At 43.1% G+C, this 18,775-nt stretch overlaps 1 protein-coding gene across 1 annotated transcript in view; it reads left to right on the top strand.

Moving 5' to 3' along the window:
- Tmem182 (transmembrane protein 182) overlaps positions 1-17,927 on the top strand; it is a 50,306-nt gene extending 32,379 nt beyond the window's left edge. The window contains exons 4-5 of the mRNA XM_052743945.1: positions 77-214; positions 15,861-17,927. Coding sequence (XP_052599905.1) covers positions 77-214; positions 15,861-16,081 — 359 coding nt within the window. The 3' untranslated portion in view covers positions 16,082-17,927. The remainder of the gene's footprint in view (positions 1-76; positions 215-15,860) is intronic.
- The last annotated feature ends 848 nt before the right edge of the window (positions 17,928-18,775 follow it).

Here is an 18,775-nt window from a genome sequence, read left to right as displayed (position 1 = left end):
GAAAGAACTCCCCATGGGACAGCCTGCTACAACCAGGGCTGACTTTTTTTTCTCTTCCTTTGTTCTTGGCTTCCAGTCTACCGTGGCTTCTGGGCAGTCCTTCTGCTTCTGGGGGTCGTGGCCGCCTTGACGGCTAGCTTCCTGATCATCTGCGCAGCCCCCTTTGCCAGTCACTTCCTTTATAAAGCTGGAGGAGGCTCTTACATCGCCGCAGGTAGGTACAGCACCCAGGGCATGATCTCTAGCCACCTCCCCTGTATTTTTGCCTTTGGTTTTAGACACAGGTCTCAAGTTCAGACTTTGATTAATGGTAATACAGTGATGCTCAGATACCGTAATTCCTCACTTTGTGCCTGTCACTTTCTATAGACTTCCCATTTTCCATGAGCTGGCAGTCTTTGCCTATTGAACCCCTACAGACAGATGTAAACATCAAGGCTAATGATTCACCCTGATGTAAGGGATATAGTCTATAATTTTTCATCTGTAACATGTCTTCTCTACTCATACCATAATATAGAAATGGAAGGATGGTATTGACGATGACAAAATTTCTAGAAGGGAGATGGTATCTTAGTTAAGATTCTCATTGCTGAGATGAAACGCCATGACCAAAACCAACTTGGGAAGGAAAGAAAATTATTTCGCTTACACTTTCATATCAAAGTCCATCACTGAAGGAAGTCAAGGCAGGAACTCAAGGTAGGGATTGAAGTAGGGACCACCAAGGAGTGCTGCTTATTGGCTTGCTCCTCTTTGCTCAGCCTGTTTGTTTGTAGAACCCAGGACCACCAGTCCAGAGTTATCACGATCCATACTGGGCTGGGGTCTCCCCTGTCAAACACTAATTAAGAAAATGTCCTGAAGACTTGCCTATAGGCCAATCTTATGGAGGCATTTTCTCAATTCTGATTTCCTTTTCTCAGATAACTAGCTTATGTCAAGCTGACAAAAAAAAAACCAAAAACCAAAACCAAAATAAAAAATTAAAAAAAAAATCACAAAACCCAATAGGACAGGTGGATTTGAGCATGACTTACCAAACTCACTGTGGCATCATGAGAATGGAGTGTTTCTATGTGAGACCATAGTGGAAGTCATAGGGAAAACGCTGAGGATGCTTTGATGTCTTCAGAATCACTGCATGACAGCACAGGATAATGTTCTTCAAATTTCAGTGATCAGTTAGCAATACCCCTTTTACATAACACAGTGCGTAGCTCTTCATAATAAAGATAATGATCACATACGGTTCCTCTCCTAACGCGGCATCATTCTGAGGAGCAGCCGGTTTAACTGGTTCTGTCCTTCTTTTACATTCTGTTCTGATGCCTCTCTTTAGTTGGATGCACCTGCTAGAGCTCATGGCTGTTTCATCTTTTCCCATCTTTACTAAGGTATAACCCACATACTGTTCATTCTACCATTTTTAATTGTGTAGTTCAGTGGAATTTTTAGTACATTTGTGGGCTTGTACAAACATCACCACCATGTGCTTTCAGAATATTTTAATCATATTGTAAAGGAACCCTATCTTCCCTCTTCCTCCTCTCTACCAGAAACTACTAATCTCCTTCCTGTTTCTATGTGTTTATCTATTTGGAGTGTTTTATGTAAAGGATAACACATGCTTTTCAGAAGAGATTCAAAAAAGAAATGCTATTTTCCTCCAAGCTTGTACAGTGCCTATCCTGGAAGCTACTAAAGTTGTTGATTATGACAATAGATCTGTGGACTTTTAACTTCCTTGATGGCACAATCATAAACCCAGTGTGCATGATTTTGCAAGGACAATAAGAAAATTAACATTGCATGAAACAGAACACCATAGTTCATGGTATCATTTGGGGTATCAAAAGCCACATGTTCAGAGACAACTAAAGTTAACTATCCACTGGAAGTTTTTATCACCAAACACAGTCTTTAAGCAATCCTGATATCAATGTTAGCCTTGAACACTGCTGACTGAAGAACTTTCGAGTCTGACACCTGTCTATTATTAATAATCTTACAATTTTATCTTTTCGAAGTTACATGCCATTTTCTGGGGAACTGTAGGAAACATGGGCTGCTTTCCTTTATTTATTATGTATAGTGTTCTGTCTGGAAGCATGCCTGCACACCAGAAGAGGGCACCAGATCTCATTATAGTTGGTTGTGAGCCACCCTGTGATTGCTGGGAATTGAACTCAGGACCTCTGGAAGAGCAGCTAGTGCTTTTAACCTCTGATCCATCTCTCCAGCCATGGGCTGCTTTTCTTGCCTCAGATTCATTAGCTAGGAAGGATTTCTTTGCACCATGCTGAGTGCAGAGTGCCACAAGTTGTCATTTCCAGAATGGCACTGAATTGAGCTTCTAATGCTTTATTTGGTTAGATTTCATAAATTTCAATAATGAAGAACTTTCAGTCTATGGGCTGAGACTTCCAAATTCCCATTCTTTCTGGGGCTTGTCTGACCATCACTTCCATGAGTGAGACTCTCCTGGTTGCCTGCTCTACTGCTGTGCTCTGCCAGGCACCCAGGAACAGGTGCAGCTTGGTCCTAGGGCACCTTGCCACCTTCACGCTCCATGGAGAGAAATCTTCATGGTGCCTTCGGTTGCATTATGGGGGACTGTGCCTACATGTGCTTCCTGAGTGTGATACTATTGTCATGTGGGGAAGCTTTCTTTCAAATTACACTGTCTGCTATCCTGGGTCTGACATTTTGCACAAATGCCATGTGCTAGCTAGATAACTCAGCCACAAACAGGACTGAGCACTTTATTTATTTGGGCAGATGAATCTTAGGGAAGGGCACAACCGAATTCCAAATGGCCGTTCTGGGGTGTATGCACATACAAAGGCTCTTTGTCATTAGCAGAAGCCTGTGTGGGGCATTCTGTGCTTGGCAGAGGGACACTGAAGTTGCAGCTGTCGGTGGGAGCAAAGGGTTGGTCCATGATATCTCTATGCTGTGCCAACTCAGGGCAGGGCTTGTAGAGCAGGTGTAGCCTCACCCGGTACTTGGGCAGATCCTCCCTTGGGCAGGCCAGGCCATGTGTTTCCTGAGAAGGTGCGGCTCAGAACAAATTCTGTAGTAACTGCAAGTCTATGCCTCAGTGATGCACATACCCGAGAAAGCCTTAGCAAAACTGCTGGAGGGCTCTGATAAAGAGAAAGCAAGTATCTACCTCTCTCTGGATGCTAACGTGGAAGGAAGACAGAGGAGGCACTAAAATGAGCGGGCATGGAAATCTAAATGTTCAGGTTATATGGAGAACATTACAGAGGTGAGTGCCCATAATCCCAGCATTAGCATAAAATAGCCAGAGTAGTTATTGCAATGAATGAGCAAGACACTGAGGTGTGGGAGAAAGTGCAATGACATCATCTGGACAACCCACAGCAATGGCAGGAGGGGAAAGCCACCATAACTAGAAGGAGGGAACTGAAGATATGGCTCAGCTGGTTAAGAGTACTGGCTGCTCCTCCTGACAACTTGGGTTGGATGCCCAGCCCCCATATGGCTGGTCCTAATCATCTGTAACACAGACGTGCATGCAGGCAAAATACCATGCACTGAAAATAAAAACAAATGCATTTTAAATTGTAACAGGAAGCTGTTTCACCAGCTAGTCAGAATAAGCGGGCTCTCTTCCCATTATACAGTAACCTGCCTTGTCCAGAGCGGTACCCTGGCTGACTGCGGAGCTCTTGTGTTGATGGTTAGAAGCAAACAAAGCTTCACACCTGCTTGGTGGAGTAGCAAGAAGCTAAGTTTTGGTGGAACTCCTGCTGGTCTCTTGGGTCATCATCATCCTGCCAATCAGAGGGTGACAGCCTAGGCAATTGGAACGGAAGCAGGGGATAGCCCTGCTACGAGAATCTAGCTTCTGCGTACAGATGGAGGCAGAGCTCACTTTGAGTCCTACCCGTGTGCTCTGCCTCATTCTGACTTCATAGCACACTCCTCCTCCTCCTCCTCTTCCTCCTCCTCCTCCTCCTCCTCCTCCTCCTCCTCCTCCTCCTCCAGGACAGCTATTTCCCAGGCTAGCATTGCTCACCAGGGACATATGCAGAGTGAGCTGGCATGAATTATATAAGTCTTCCATCATGCAGGACAAACAGCCTGAATCCCAGCCTTCAACGGCTTGCCAGGGCCCCTCCTGCTCTGGAAGAATTGCCATGGAAAAGAGTTTGGATGTGAGCCATCTTAGGAATGCAGTGTCAGCAAAGGCTGGCTTGGAAGACAGTAGGGTTTGTGGCTTTTTTCCTCCAGAAAAATCAAGGGTATTGCAAAAGCTTCCTAAGAAATCACATATATTTCTGCACGTGATAGGAACACTCATAACAACCTCATCCTGGAGATGTTCAGCTTCCTAAGAAATCACATTTATTTCTGCACGTGATAGGAACACTCATAACAACCTCATCCTGGAGATGTTCTCCGATGTGTGAGGAGAAATAGCCATTAGGAGCCGTGGATTTAGCTCAGAGGCTCCTTTCTCTCTGGCTGAGACGGAACCTAAGGTTCACACAGGGGTATGCTGTGCACACCTTGTTCCAGCCATACTCTTCCATATAAAGAACAGGGAGAAGTGTGTGGAGAGGCTCTGATAAGAGCAGGAGGCGACAGGAGACCCAGAGCAGGAAGGGATTAGGAAGGAACTGCTTGCCAGCAAGCTGCACCTGCTGCCCAAGTGCCTGTATTCTGAAAGTTCCAGGCTGTAAACAGTGACTATGCCTGACGAGCACAAGGGGGCTCTGCGTGGTGAGAAGAGTTGGGAACAAATATGTGGCTATGGGGACTTTGCTAAAGTCACTTTCAGACTTGTCTTCCCTACTGTGCAAGAACTGGACAGGCTTCCAGAAGAAGCTAGAAGCCAAACTTCCATCAGGGAGCAGAGTATTTTCTAAAGCCCAGGGCTCCATTTTCACTCCGAGTGCTGCTGTGCTGGAGGTGGGTGTGGAAAGAGTGCTTGGGAGAAGCTGTGTGTACTGACATGTACCTGCCACACGGCCTTGGAGTAGAAACAGCCCTCCAGTTGGTCATCTGCAGAGCAGTAGTTTGGATGTTCCTAGAACAGCACTCTTGGGAGACCATAAAGACCTTGCCACCTTCACGCTCCATGGAGAGAAATCTTCATGGTGCCTTCGGTTGCATTATGGGGGACTGTGCCTACATGTGCTTCCTGAGTGTGATACTATTGTCATGTGGGGAAGCTTTCTTTCAAATTACACTGTCTGCTATCCTGGGTCTGACATTTTGCACAAATGCCATGTGCTAGCTAGAGTAAGCAAGATTCATCCAATCCTATCTGGGAACGATCTGCAAAGAGTTTTATTTCAAAAATATTTTAAAATGTTACCACCATCCCCCAGATGCTTCCGTGAGAGGAGATGAGCCACAGGATGGTGTTCCAGAGAGCTGTCACACCTCCGCCTGTATATGTTGGGGACAATCTGAGTCACGGCTTAGTTTCTGACTCAGCATATCTAGCACTCAAGAGGCCAGCACAATATTAATTTGGGAGGATCATTTATGGAAAACCTTGAACTTCAAGTTGGAATCATGCTTCCCATCACGTCAGCATCCCCCTGAAAAGTGGCACTGTTCTGAGAACTACAGCTAAGGCTTCTCCGTTTATTTCAGCTCACATACTATTCTGTTATATAATCAATCATTTATTTCAGGGGCTGTCAGATGTGTGAAACAGAAAGGCTTTTTCTGGTCTTTAAGTAGTGTGTTTTGTCTGTAATTAGGCTTGTTCCCATATGCCTTATTCTGCTTTCCAGAGAGTGAGTATCCCTTGCATCGACTTACTCTGGACAGTAAGGGATCTCATTGCTCTGCAGATACCTTGTATCATTCCAAATTTCCCTTTGAACAGTCGCTTTGCTGAGAATCAATCAGTAAATGATTGAGGAATATTGTGTTTGTTTCTTCGCTAACTTTTATAACTTCTGACACTTTTTTCTCTTATTCCGTTCTCCTGGGAGTTGGGAGTGACGGTAAGGAGAAGCACATTTTAGTAGAGACCCAGTGTGACAACCATACTGACCTATGCTAGAACGCTGCGGTGCAAAGAATTTTTACTTCCTATGACAGGGCTGGTGGGGACGGCCAGAAGATTTGATAAACCGGTAATGTAAAGCAGAAAACACCCTTCAGATGGGTGAGTCCCAGTCTGGATTGGTTTGTGCTTTTTGACATATTGGGTGAGACTATGGGGGACACTGGTGCCATCTGCTGGTCAATTCTGAAAAGTCCTGAGAGGTAAACGTTCCATCTAGGTCTCAGAGCTGGAAGGAATCAGGAGGAGTTGATTCTTTGGCGTCCAGACCAGTCCTGAAACAGCAGGGTCACATGAGACTCTCTGATGCTGTAGAACACTGGAGATAACATTCTTTAGCCGTTAGCAGAAACGCATGCCAATGAGGAGGAGGAAGAGGAGGAGGACGAAGATGATGATAGCTGGTGCTTCTTAAGAATAACATGTTCCCAGCACAGTGCTGGGTGCTGTGTCTCATCTCATTCCCCATGACCTCTTTCTTATTTGGGATCACATACGATCACCACTTTACCAGTGAAGTAACAGATGGAGAACCAAGACACATGCTCAGGACTACTCAGCAGTGGAAAGCTTTCCAGCCAAGTGACGTGTGATGAAAGCCAGGGTGGTCAGAATCCAGACTTGTGCCTTTCAAACATACCCTGAAACTCGGGGATTGTGAATAAAATCCCCCTTAGGGTTGAATGAAACTCAGCTTCTCAGGCGAAATCCTAGATGCCTGCAGATCATTCTCTGTTAATTCCTGCATTCTCAATGGTGTTCATTGTATTGAGCACACGGATGTTTAATGCTGAAAATTATCGTCGAGTGTTTGGGATACATACTCCTATATGTAACATGTAGGGTCAGCTAACCAGATAAAATCATGACTCCTGCAGAGAAGGAAAGGAAGAGGCAGTAAATGTATTTGTAAAGTGGTAGGGTGGTGTGTGTAGTGGTGAATGCCAGATAGATAGGCTGGTATATTGACTGTATTGCCAGAGCAATTAGGACTGAATCACAAGACTCAGAGACAACAATGGGGAAATCTAAGAAAATGAGTGGAGGAAACTGGGCACAATGCATTAGCTGTTTTAAGCTTCCGAAATAGGATACATTAAAAGAGCATCATTTGATGCTAAGAGAAAACAATCGCCCATTAGTCTAAAGAAGAAACAACAAATCATTACAAAGCACAATCTAACATATTTTAAGGGACATTTAGCTGGTTTGCCCAGAAAAACAGTCTTAGTTTTAATGAATGCAATATTCATGAAATTACTTTGAAAATGCATTAGAATATAATGAGAAGTATTACTATTAGCAAACGCATAATTGGCAGATTTCCCCTTTCCCTTTTTCATAACATAGAGAGATAAAAGAGATGTGTTGAACTTGGCAGTAGAACTAGCAGTGAGGTGGTTCAGCTTGCATGAGTCCCTTTTGTGGAAATGCATAGAAGCCTCGAACACTGACATTTACCAGGTACCCAGGCTATCACACATTAAATCACATGACAACAGGCTAGTAAATATTGTGTTCCTCTTCAGATGATAATATGCAATATGCTAATGTTGAATGTAATGTGCTGATATGAAGGGACTCTGAGATTCCATTCAGCTGGGTTCCACTGGTTGCCTGTTCTCAGGCATCCAGCCTCATGCCATCTAGTTCTTTTTCATAGTTATAAATATTAATTTTTTAAACATAGGGCTAGAAACGGTCCTTAACTGTCGAAGACTTGTGTCTTCTTCCAAAGGAGTCCCAGATAAATGGGCACAGGCATGAGTCGTCTCCTGATTACTACGTTGGAGATTAGTTCACAGGTGTTTTACAATTAAACTTCATCATATTTCATACTGCTTTGTATGTTACTTTTTGTTTCCCAAGTCTGAAATGTTGAAATTTTTTTTTAAATGAAGGAACCAAAACCAACTGATCACAAAAGGACCCCTATGCTACAGGCTTTCAACAATGTAATTGTTCAGTAGCACCATTGAATGACCATTGAGAGCTCTGCTTAGAAATCAGAGTTAGTGTAGATAATTAAGGTTGTACTCTGCTGGGGTTTTTTCCCCCAAGAGCTGTGTTTTCAGTGGGACTGAGCAGGGCAGCTGGGGTGTTGGGGTCTGAGAGAAGGTGCATTCAGCTTGTGCCAAGCATCAACACAACCCAGGGTCATTATGTCAGCTCAATATGCCATGATGCTCCTCCATAAAATATTGCCATTTCCCCCTGAAAACTATTTGGCCTAAGCAAATGCTATCCATCATTTCAAAGCTCCATGAATATGTCAAAGTACCACAAAACAATTCATTGATTGTAGCTTCTTTCATAACAGTCCACACCTAGAATCCCTCAATGAGTGCTCGCCAGTGGATGAATGGATAAACAAGCTGGGCTTCACTGCTAACATGCACCACAGGGACAAGGGTTGAACTGAGAGATGCTTAGTGAAGTATGCCAGGAAAACCCACATGCTGCAGGGCCTTCACTGGCAAGATCTTCTAAAGTTTATACGAAGCCACAGTGAGACACACCATTTGGTAGATTAGGGATGGGCTATGGACAGACAGGGCATAAAGGATTTCTCCAACGGAGAAATATGTTATAGTTCCCTGGTGTTTGCTTTTTTTTTTCCAAACTCATCACATCATACATTTTAAACCTGTACGTTTTGCAAAATGTAAAGTGTGCATTGATGAAAGGGATGGGGAAAAGAAACACCAAACTGGGAAGGGATTTATTCGTTAGAAAGAGTTTCAAAGTCCCAGAGTTTAATATGAGGTACGAGCTGAGTTAATACATGTTTACATGAAGGTTGTCTGTATATTTTCTGCAAACATTTCTTGTTGCTACCCTCCTCCCCAAAGGCATTTAATGCCCCTGTACATACCTAAGGGAGGCACTTGTGACAGCTCTCATGTGACTTCATCCTATGGTGAATCAGTGTCTCCACTATGAACTGACAGTGGATGACTCCCTTTTGGTCTTCCTTGGGGGCACGCTGGCTAAAGAAAGTTCTCTGTTGCCGTTCGTTCGGCCTAACAGGCCCACCAGTCCAGATTTTTCTTTGCTCCTGTTCTTAGTGGAAGTCTCTGTCACCTTCTGGACAGCTCAACTTTCAGGATCACCGTGTCTCTCTGGAGCTTCTGGGAATGTTTTCCTTGTTCTTGGGACTTTGAGGCTATTTCCAGACTAATGGGGCACACGTACCACTGGGCTTCAGTCTGAGCTATCCGCTTGGATAGTGTTTGATCTGTCCAAGCTACTGTAGATTTAGCTACTATAGACCTCCTTTTCCCCTCCCTCCCCCCTGCCTTCCTCCCCCTTTCCTCTCTCACTCCCCCCTTCCCTCCTCTCCTTCCTCCTTCTTTGGGAGGTGGGGTGAAGTACTGCTGTTTATCTTTCATTGGTCTGGTACTCACTACATAACCAAACTTGAATTGGCAGCAAACCTTCTGCTTCAACTTCCTGAGTACTAGTTATAGGCATGGGCCTCGCTGCATGCTTACAGATATCATTTCCATCCTCAAAAGGAGGCCCAAGGTAACCTGAGTCTGCATGCCCAGACTTAGCTACGCTTACCTCCTCGTTCTCTGTAGAGGTCTCTGCTCAGTCTTGCCCCATCTCTAGAGTATGTGCATCTCCAAGTACAGAAAAAAAAAAACCCATTTGTCCTGATTCTGATTCTAATTTTCTTTTTACCTTAACTTCCTTGGATTGACACTTTTTAAAATTATGGCATTGTGTGGTCTTTCCTATGTCCGTTAAAAGTTGAAATGATTTGTCAGTGAACTTGCCTATCAGGAGAATAAAAAGATATCAAAGAATGATCTTGCGTTCATAATTCGTCCCAAAGTAGCCCGCCACCACCTATGGTTTAAATGAAAACACAGGGAATGTAGTTTTACATGAAGGGTTGAAGATCAAGTTTATCATGTCAAGTCACTCCCAAACATTGTTAAAAACGTCGTGCACACTGTATCAATTACCTTTCTGCTGTTGTGATCAATGTCATGGCCAAATTCGATGACTTACCAAAGGAAAAGTTTATTTTGCCTAACGTGTCCGGAGGGATAGGAGTCTGCCACGCCAGGGCGGCACAGCAGCAGGTGGCAGGTGTGTGTCAGGAGCAAGAAGCTGAGAGATTGCATCTCCAGATGCAAGTGAAGGAGAGAGGGCGGAGTGAGAGTAGATGAGACGGTTTACTCTCAAAGCCCACCCCCAGTGACACACTTCCTCCAGCAAGATCAAACTCCCTAAACCTCCCCCGGAAAATGTCACCCACTGGGGGCCAAGTATTCAAATGCCTGAGCCTATGAGGGACATTATCTTTCAATCTACCACACACACACATACTGCTAGAAAAGAACATAGAACTTCTACAATTTACTTTGCTTCTTAAAAGAACACACACACACACACACACACACACACACACACACAAACACAAAAAGAAACTTCATTTCTTTGCCTCAACTTTCTGCATCCAAACATGCTTTTGAATCTGTTTTTATAGCATAGTGAAAAGGGTTTTCTAGTGTGAATCTTTTTCTTTTCTGTGTGTGTGTGTGTGTGTGTGTGTGTGTGTGTGAGAGAGAGAGAGAGAGAGAGAGAGAGAGAGAGAGAGAGAGAGAGAGAGAGAGAGAGAGAGAGAGAGAGAGAACCAGCTTTCTTTTTATGTGGAGGAGATTGCCTTGGCCTTGAGGGAGTCCACATAATTTGCTTCTATCATAGATGACTATGATCAATGTCCATTTGTAATGGAATGTTATGCCCCCCCTTTTTTTTCTGGGGCATAGGGCATAGGTTTTCAAATTGAATTTATGCATATAAAAGAAAATAACTTTGTGAGACGATCCATGTAAAATGTATAGATTTAAATGACACTTGGACACGTTATCTAGGAGGGATTCAGTGTACCCTTCAGGTCACTCAGTTCCTTAGCCATTGTTCAGCATGACCATAAATCCTAATTCAGACCATTCTCGGATTTTTCCTTCGGTGACCATTTCTTGATTTTGAAAGTTGGACTCCAGAAAACAGGCCTCATAAAATTAGTAAATAAATTTGGGCTTTTGAAATAGATGATCACATTTAATAAACATTTTATTTGAAAACAAAAGGCTGCCTAGAGCTCAGCATTGGTTTTTATTCTGCTGAAGCCAGGGTGGCAGATGGGCTTGAAATGTGGCACCTTTGTTACTCAAGCTTGTTGGTGTTATGTTCTGTAAATAAATTCTCAACTGTAAACAGATAAGAGAGGGTTTGTGTAAGTAGTGTTGTCCCCTGGGGACACTTTGCTCAGCATCGACCAAGTCACTGAGTGACTGCTTATGAAGAGTCACAGTTGCCCTGCCAGAGGGATGGATGTCTTTTCTGATGGATCCACATGTTGCCTTCCTCCCTCTCCACCCATATTCCTCCCAGCACACATGGCCACAGGTTTGCCCTATTTTTCCCTTTAAGGCGTTTCCTTTTTCTTTAGTTTGGGGACTGCCTTCATTGTTACACAGAAGTTGTGAGTGCTTTCACCCAGCTCCTGCCATTATCATTTTTGCAACTATCCCATTAATTTCTTTCTTCTTTTTTTTTTTTTTTTTTGGTTTTTCAAGACAGGGTTTCTCTGTGTAGCTTTGGAGTTTTTCCTGGAACTCACTCTGTAGCCCAGGCTGGCCTCCAACTCACAGAGATCCACCTGCCTCTGCCTCCCGAGTGCTGGGATTAAAGGTGTGCGCCACCACCGCCCGGCTCCCATTAATTTCTTTAATCACAAAGGATCTGAACCTGGACCATGAATTGTATTTAGTTGTATTTTACTTGAGTCTCCATCAAGCCAGAATTAGCTCTTCGACTTTCCAGACCTTGGAATTTTTCCAGAACACAGGCCTCTGAGTTTTTGGAGTGGTGTTGGATTTGGATTTGATGCCTTTTCATGACTGGATTAGGCTCTGCATTTTGGTGCAGCACCAGATCCATTCAGTGACACCCCCCCCCCCCCGCACACACACACACACATCACCTTGACATAGACAGCCTTGGTGATGTTAACTTTGATCATTTTGAACAGCATGGCATTAGGCAGGTATCTTTAGCAAAAAGTTACCCTTTGCTTCTTTATAGTTAGCATTTTGTGGAAGGTCTGAGTCTGTGGAGTATTCACTGTTTCATCTGCATTTCTTATATCCACCTGTTGACTACTGTGGATTCAGTTTGACATGATAGAGATCATCCTTGATGTCTATTCTTTTCATATGGCTCTAATTAGAATTGATGATTTGTTGGTTTGATTAATTAGTCTAGTTTTATATAGCAGCTACTTGACTCCCCTCTTGCCCACAGACCTTGTACAGGTTCTTGTGACTAACTCTTATTGCATTAGCAGTTAAAGCATTGTGGTATGGTGTGAATACCTTCCCCATAGTTCACACCCACCTCTCATCCCTACTTATTATTTGTAATTTAATGGGTAGGGAGGTACTGAGTGTTTAGCCCCATTGGTAAGAGAAACCTAAACTGATTTCATATACATTAAATGGTCTGTGTCATCAATTAATGAACAGATTAAGGAACTAAAGAAATGAATATTTTTAATGCTTTCATGATGCAATTTCTCTTTAAATAACAGCATTGTTTAAGTATAAGTTATTTCTCATTAATAATCATCTACATTATTGCCCACAATGTACTTTTTAACATTCTCAATCTAATAACGACTTTTGAAAAGATACAGATAGGGTGACTGGTTTTTCATAAAGGCAATTTCATTTTTTTAAATAAGAATATCTGAAAACATGATGGAGGGAAGATCAAAACCATATCAACAAATAGCATGGAGATTTGTACTATGTTTTCAGGAGGCAAAGGACATTATGTAAGTGCCCAAGCCTTTACACTAAGGGAATACTGTGTATGCAGTTGCTGTAAAAATGTGTTTGAAGGCACAGAGTCACTGCATAACTGCATAACACATGCTACAGCCATATCGTTGTCAGAAAACCTCAAGTAAAGCTCTTCAGCTACGTCTCTGCAGTTTCTCTGATACAGTCATTACTCATTGATAGTTGCTCTGACCTGTGGGCCAGCATATGCACATACAATACAGATCATAGAGTGAAGATTCTCTCTTACTAGGGAAACAAACTGCTTGATTTCATGTATTAGGGAAACATATTCTTTTATCCATAGCTGGAATGGTCATTATGAGTAGGTTTAAACTCAGATACCAGTGCGTCTTGACATGGTTACAAACCTTTCTTTTGTGTCTAATCCTCAAGATTCTTTCTGAACTTGATGGCCTGGTGGTGGGGTATCACCCTCTGTGCAGTAAGCCAACAATGAAATGTGCTGAGTAACTTGAATGGCTGGGCTCTGAAAAGCTGCTCTCTTCTGTCAATATGCTGCCATTTCTGCCCTTCGCAATAGAAATGCAGTTAGCTTTCAGAAATGTAGTAGTCAAAATATGAACATTATACACTTGTTATCATTTGGATCTGAAGTCTTCTCCAAATGATGTGTGTTAAAGGCTTAGACACCAGCCTATTGCTCTACTGTCAGTGGTAGAAGCTTTTGGAGACAGGGTCTAAGGGAAGAAAGCTAGGTCATTAGGGACATGCCTTTGAGGGGATGTTGGGACTCTGGCACCTTCCTCTCTCTTGGTGCTTCATCATTCTTCTTAAATAAACAGTATCCTCAGCCAAGAGCTTCCACTATGATGCTTTACCTTGTGAAAGGTCCCAAAGCCAGAGTCAAGATACCACAGGGACAAGCCTCTGAAATTGTGAGCCAAAATAAGCGCTTTCTGTTTAGAAATTGATTATCTCAGGTTTATTGACATGTCAGTGGACTTGAGACAATACCAATAATTTATTCCATCCACTAAGTCAAAATGAGCAAAACTGTAACTGTCATGCTTGATTTGACCTTTGGCCAACAGCAAATGCCCCCAAGTTCTAGGACTAGTCCAAATCCTTCAGGCTATGCAGTTTGTGTGGAGCAAATTACTCCCTAGGGCATCAGAAACCAGTGATGTCATCAGAAGCTGTGATGTCATCATCAGAAGCTGTTCATGTGCTTTTGCCTGATAGTTACAGGAGCAGCTACATCTGAAGAGTATGTGCCCACAGCTGCTCTCAAATGCCACTCTTCATTAGCTTCTGTCTTCTCAGTGGTTAAGGTCAAGGGCTCATCGGGGTGACACATTCTCCACTCTCAGAATTCCACAGTGTTTTGAACTGATGGATCATGTGGAACCGCTCATAAACTGTGTGATGCTGCCTCTTCCTTTGTGTCTCCCTCCCTCCTTCCTCTTGCACCCATCCCCTTCCTCTTCTTCCTCCCCCCTCTCCCTCTCTTCTTCCCCTGCATCCACTTTGTGCGTCCTTCACCTCCTTCCCTCCCTTGTCACTTCCTCCTTTCCTGCTTGTTTCTTCTTCTTCTCTTCTCTTCTGCCTTTCTCTCCATTCCCCTCCCCTTTCTCCCTCTCTTCTTTCTTCTTTTCTTCCTTTCCTCTTCTCTGCCTTTCTTTTTTCCTCCCTCCTTCCCTTCTCCTTCATATTTTCTTCCTTCTTCTTCCTCCTTTTTCCTCCCTCTCTCCCTCTTTTCATCCTTTCTTCCTTTCCCTTTCCCCCCTCCTCCTTTTCACCTTCCTACGTTACTTTCATTTAATAAAATCTGTGATCTCAAATCTATGGTTTTATATTTCTCAGACTATTTTGTTATCAATGTTCTTTCAAGACAATGGTTCCATTATATGTGTGTGTATGTATGTATGTCTTGAGTAGATATATAATATATCCATATATCCATTCATATATATATTGGACGGACCAGAGGGGGGATGCTGAAGAGGTGTCTCACTGGTTAAGAGCACTAGTTACTCTTCTGATTTCCAGAACCCACATGGCGGCTCAGACTTACCTGTAACTCCAGTCCTAGGGGATTAAACACCCTCTTTTGTCCTCCTCAAGCACTGGCTGAAGGCACAAGGTTCACAGGCATACATGTTGGCAGAACGCCCATATACATAAAATAAAAACAAAGGCTAAAAATTTTCACGTACGTTTGTCATTGCACGTTTTCCACATTCAGGTGGTCATATCTGTCCTTGTGTGGTGCTCACTTAGCTTTTGTTTTAGTGGTCATGCTTGGTTGCGGCTCTATACGGTTAGCTGAGTTTCAATGGTGTAGCAAGAGTTTGAAGAACCTAGGCTGAAAACCACTAGCTGTGCCCATACACACTGCCCTGGGGATGACGGTACTGTTTCCACTGACCCGTGGCATGTATCGAAAGAAGTAATAATGGGTTACAATGCTTGCTTCAAAACTTATATACTTTATAAAGTGTATAGATGTCAAATGCAAATGTCCACAGACTCAGCACAGTCCCTGACAAACAGTAAGCACTTAAATGCATATCAGCTGTGGTCGTTGTCTCTCAGGCAAAGTTCTCCACAGAATGCTTTAAAATATGAGGGACAACAGCATGTCTGTTCAGCTTAGTAGTTCTCAACCTTCCTAATGCTGTGACCCTTTTATACAGTTCCTCATGCTGTGGTGACCCCCCAACCATCAAATTATTTTCATTACTGCTTCCTAACTGTCATTTTGCTACTGTTATGAATCACATTGTAAATACCTGTGTTTCCCAATGGTCTTAGGCAACATGTTGAGAACTGCTGTTTTAGCTCCTAAAGAGTAACACAGACAGTGTCTGATTCAGCTCAGAGTTGAGGCATTCACCCTTAAACACGTGAATGCTTTAGGGCAGTTCAGGGGGATGGTACCTCCAGAAAGGTTAATGGTCTTCTCTCTTCCTCAGGTGTCCTGTTTTCCCTGGTGGTGATGCTGTACGTCATCTGGGTCCAGGCGGTGGCTGACATGGAGAGCTACAGAGCCATGAAAATGAAAGACTGTTGGGAGTTCACCCCTTCTGTTCTGTACGGCTGGTCCTTCTTTCTGGCCCCGGCTGGCATCTTCTTTTCTCTGCTGGCCGGGTTACTCTTTCTAGTCGTCGGACGGCATATTCAGCTACATCACTAAGATTTGCCCCTCCAGTGTTCAAAGCACCGTGCCTCCAGTTTCTATTTTCTGTTGATGATGATATCAACATAAAATCCGTTGATGTACATCAAGAGTTGTTATTTTTTAATGAATCATTTTACTTGTGATTTCTGCTCATAAGGAAGTCCTTTGACTTCTCCAGAACCTAAAGCTGTCTGTGCTGGTGAGGAATTAATTCTCTAAGGAGTGGGTAGTGGGCCCATCATAGAGTCTGGGTACAAATGTGATCATCCACAGCAAACCAAGTTTAGGCTGAACGTCTCCTTGACATTCACTTCTGCTATTTCATTTTTTAATAAGGAGAATAACTGAGAATGGAAAACAAATGTCAGATGACTGATTTTGTTTCTTCTCCACCTACATGCCCATACACAGACACATACTCATCCACTGACTTCTGTGAGCAAATGATTCACTATTTAAAAATAGATAACTGTTGTTCCTGCTATCAGAACCAGAGTTCAAGTGGGACACAGCAATAGTACCAAATGTACTTATTCTAGTTTATTACCAGCGGCATCACCTGAGTTTTCTTTCTTAATTATGCATGCTTACAGAAACCTCACACTGTTGGAAAGCAGTAATGCAGATTAGAACCGCAGAAAGTTACAGCGGGCTAACCCTGGATTGTAATACGGTTTAAAATATGTTAAAACCAAGTGCCTCATCTGAGCACATAATTCTATTTGATATTTTAAAATTCCCATTTAAAACTTAAATGGCTAAGATGTTCAGCACATTTGAATTTATTGAGAGAGCGTACTTTTAATATTCCCCGGCTATAAAGATCCCAGATACTTCCATGTAGGATTATAATAGTCTTGCTTTATGAAGACCATTGGCATATTAACTTGCTCCGACATTTTACAGGATCCAGTTCTTCTGATCATCTGATTCCCATATTGTCCCTCAATTTTTTTCCTTTGCAGTAGATGCATTAACACTCTCAGACCCACAATTTCCTCTGACCTCCTGCAAGAGAAAGGTTTTGTGGGGAAATATAACTCTTTATTATTCGTCAGCACAGACATTTTGCATATCAAAGAGGTTCATTTGCCAGGATTGTTGATTGAAATCAAGCCCTTCTGAGAGGCTTCCCTCCGCTGGTACTTGCATTCTGGAAGTTTCCATGAAGGAGGAGTTTGGTGTTTGTGATGAGCAGAGAAATACGGAGCACTCGAGCTTTGTTGGGGACCTAGCGATGCCTTCTGCCATTGTAGCAAGAAGGAAAGGCAGCACTGAGGCAGGGGGATGACCACCTGGAAGGTGCTCTGGGAAGGAGGGGTTAGCTCTGCTGGCCTGTTGAAGGTACAGTGGTGATGCTGCTTCAGCCTTCTTCACAGCCTGCTTTATACACAGAGGGAGAACTGGAAGAATGGGGGAGCCTGGGCTATCTACTCACCCAGGAGGCATTTTAGTGACCGCACTTGCCTGAAATAGAAACAGCTGTTTGTAAAGCTCCAAGGGTGTTCAGCTCGTCTCTCAAACCATATCGATGCATTTGTGTGTGTGTGTGTGTGTTACTCCCCCTTTGTCGTCTTCTGTTTCCTTTTGATATTGCTTCATTTACTCCTTGGCTTTCTTTGGCTTGGTTATCGGAAAAATAATTCTGGGTTCTGTTGTGCATATTGCCCGTGATATTAAGCTATGGCATGCGATGAAGTTTTCCAGACGATGCTTAGATGTATCTGGTTAGTTTGTGTCATCTGAACATACAATTCTTTTTTGTAGAACTTTGGAATGGAACCTTTTTTCCGGACTGTATGCCATTTAAATTTCACATGCAAGCTGTTTCTAGTAAAAGTTTGAATATTTATAAACTTCAGATGGTTGCCCTTATTTTCTATTTCACTTATGTGGCTACTGTGTGTTTATCATAAGGCAATTGGCCAAATAGCTGATGGGTATGACAATTCATACAGATCCACCCAGCAGAAGTCTTTCTGAGTTGTAATGTGACACTCACACTGATGCTAAGTACCATTTTCAACTGCTTAAGAAGTGGACGGGATGCGGGTGAGTAGTGTTTGCTGATTTGATATATAAACTATTGCTTGAAAGTGAGTGTAACAGCTTCATGTCTGAGGGGCACTGTATTCAGATTGTCCACGCTATGTATTTCTGTTTGGAGTACACTAGCTCGTTTTGGAAACAGTCAAGGGAAAGGTTAAAATTGCTTGAGTGTTGATTTTGTACCATGACTTTTCCATTTAACAAATAAGATGCTTCTTCAGTGACTCAAGTGAGAAGAGGGAGTAAGGAGACTGTGAGGAACGGCTTGCAGTTTCCAGCAGCTGGGATAGCTCTGTGTATTGGACCTTCTCAGTGGGCTTGGGTCAATCAGTGGCAGATAACACATGAATTAAAGCCGGCTGGAGAAACTACATGGGGCAACTTAATGATGGTGTTCAGCTTAGGCTTGGATGGTAAGGGTGTCTAAAATAATGGACTATCTGGCGTGCTCTCTGTGGTCATTTTTACCATGAATCTGTGAACTACTGTGTTGAATTTGAAGGTTAAATTCACAGTAGAGAAAATAGCACCATTTGGCAATTACCATTCAAATGTACAGGTGTGTATGTGTGTGTGAGGTGTGGAGGGAGTGGGCAGAGAGAGACAAAGAGACAGAGACACACACACATACACACACACACACACACAGAGAGAGAGAGA

Source organism: Peromyscus californicus, unplaced genomic scaffold (assembly GCF_007827085.1).
Source record: "Peromyscus californicus insignis strain IS unplaced genomic scaffold, ASM782708v3 Scaffold_19__1_contigs__length_69161282, whole genome shotgun sequence".
NCBI classification, from domain to species: domain Eukaryota; kingdom Metazoa; phylum Chordata; class Mammalia; order Rodentia; family Cricetidae; genus Peromyscus; species Peromyscus californicus.
Note: the sequence above shows the minus strand (reverse complement) of the source record. Positions and strands in the feature narration are given on the sequence as shown.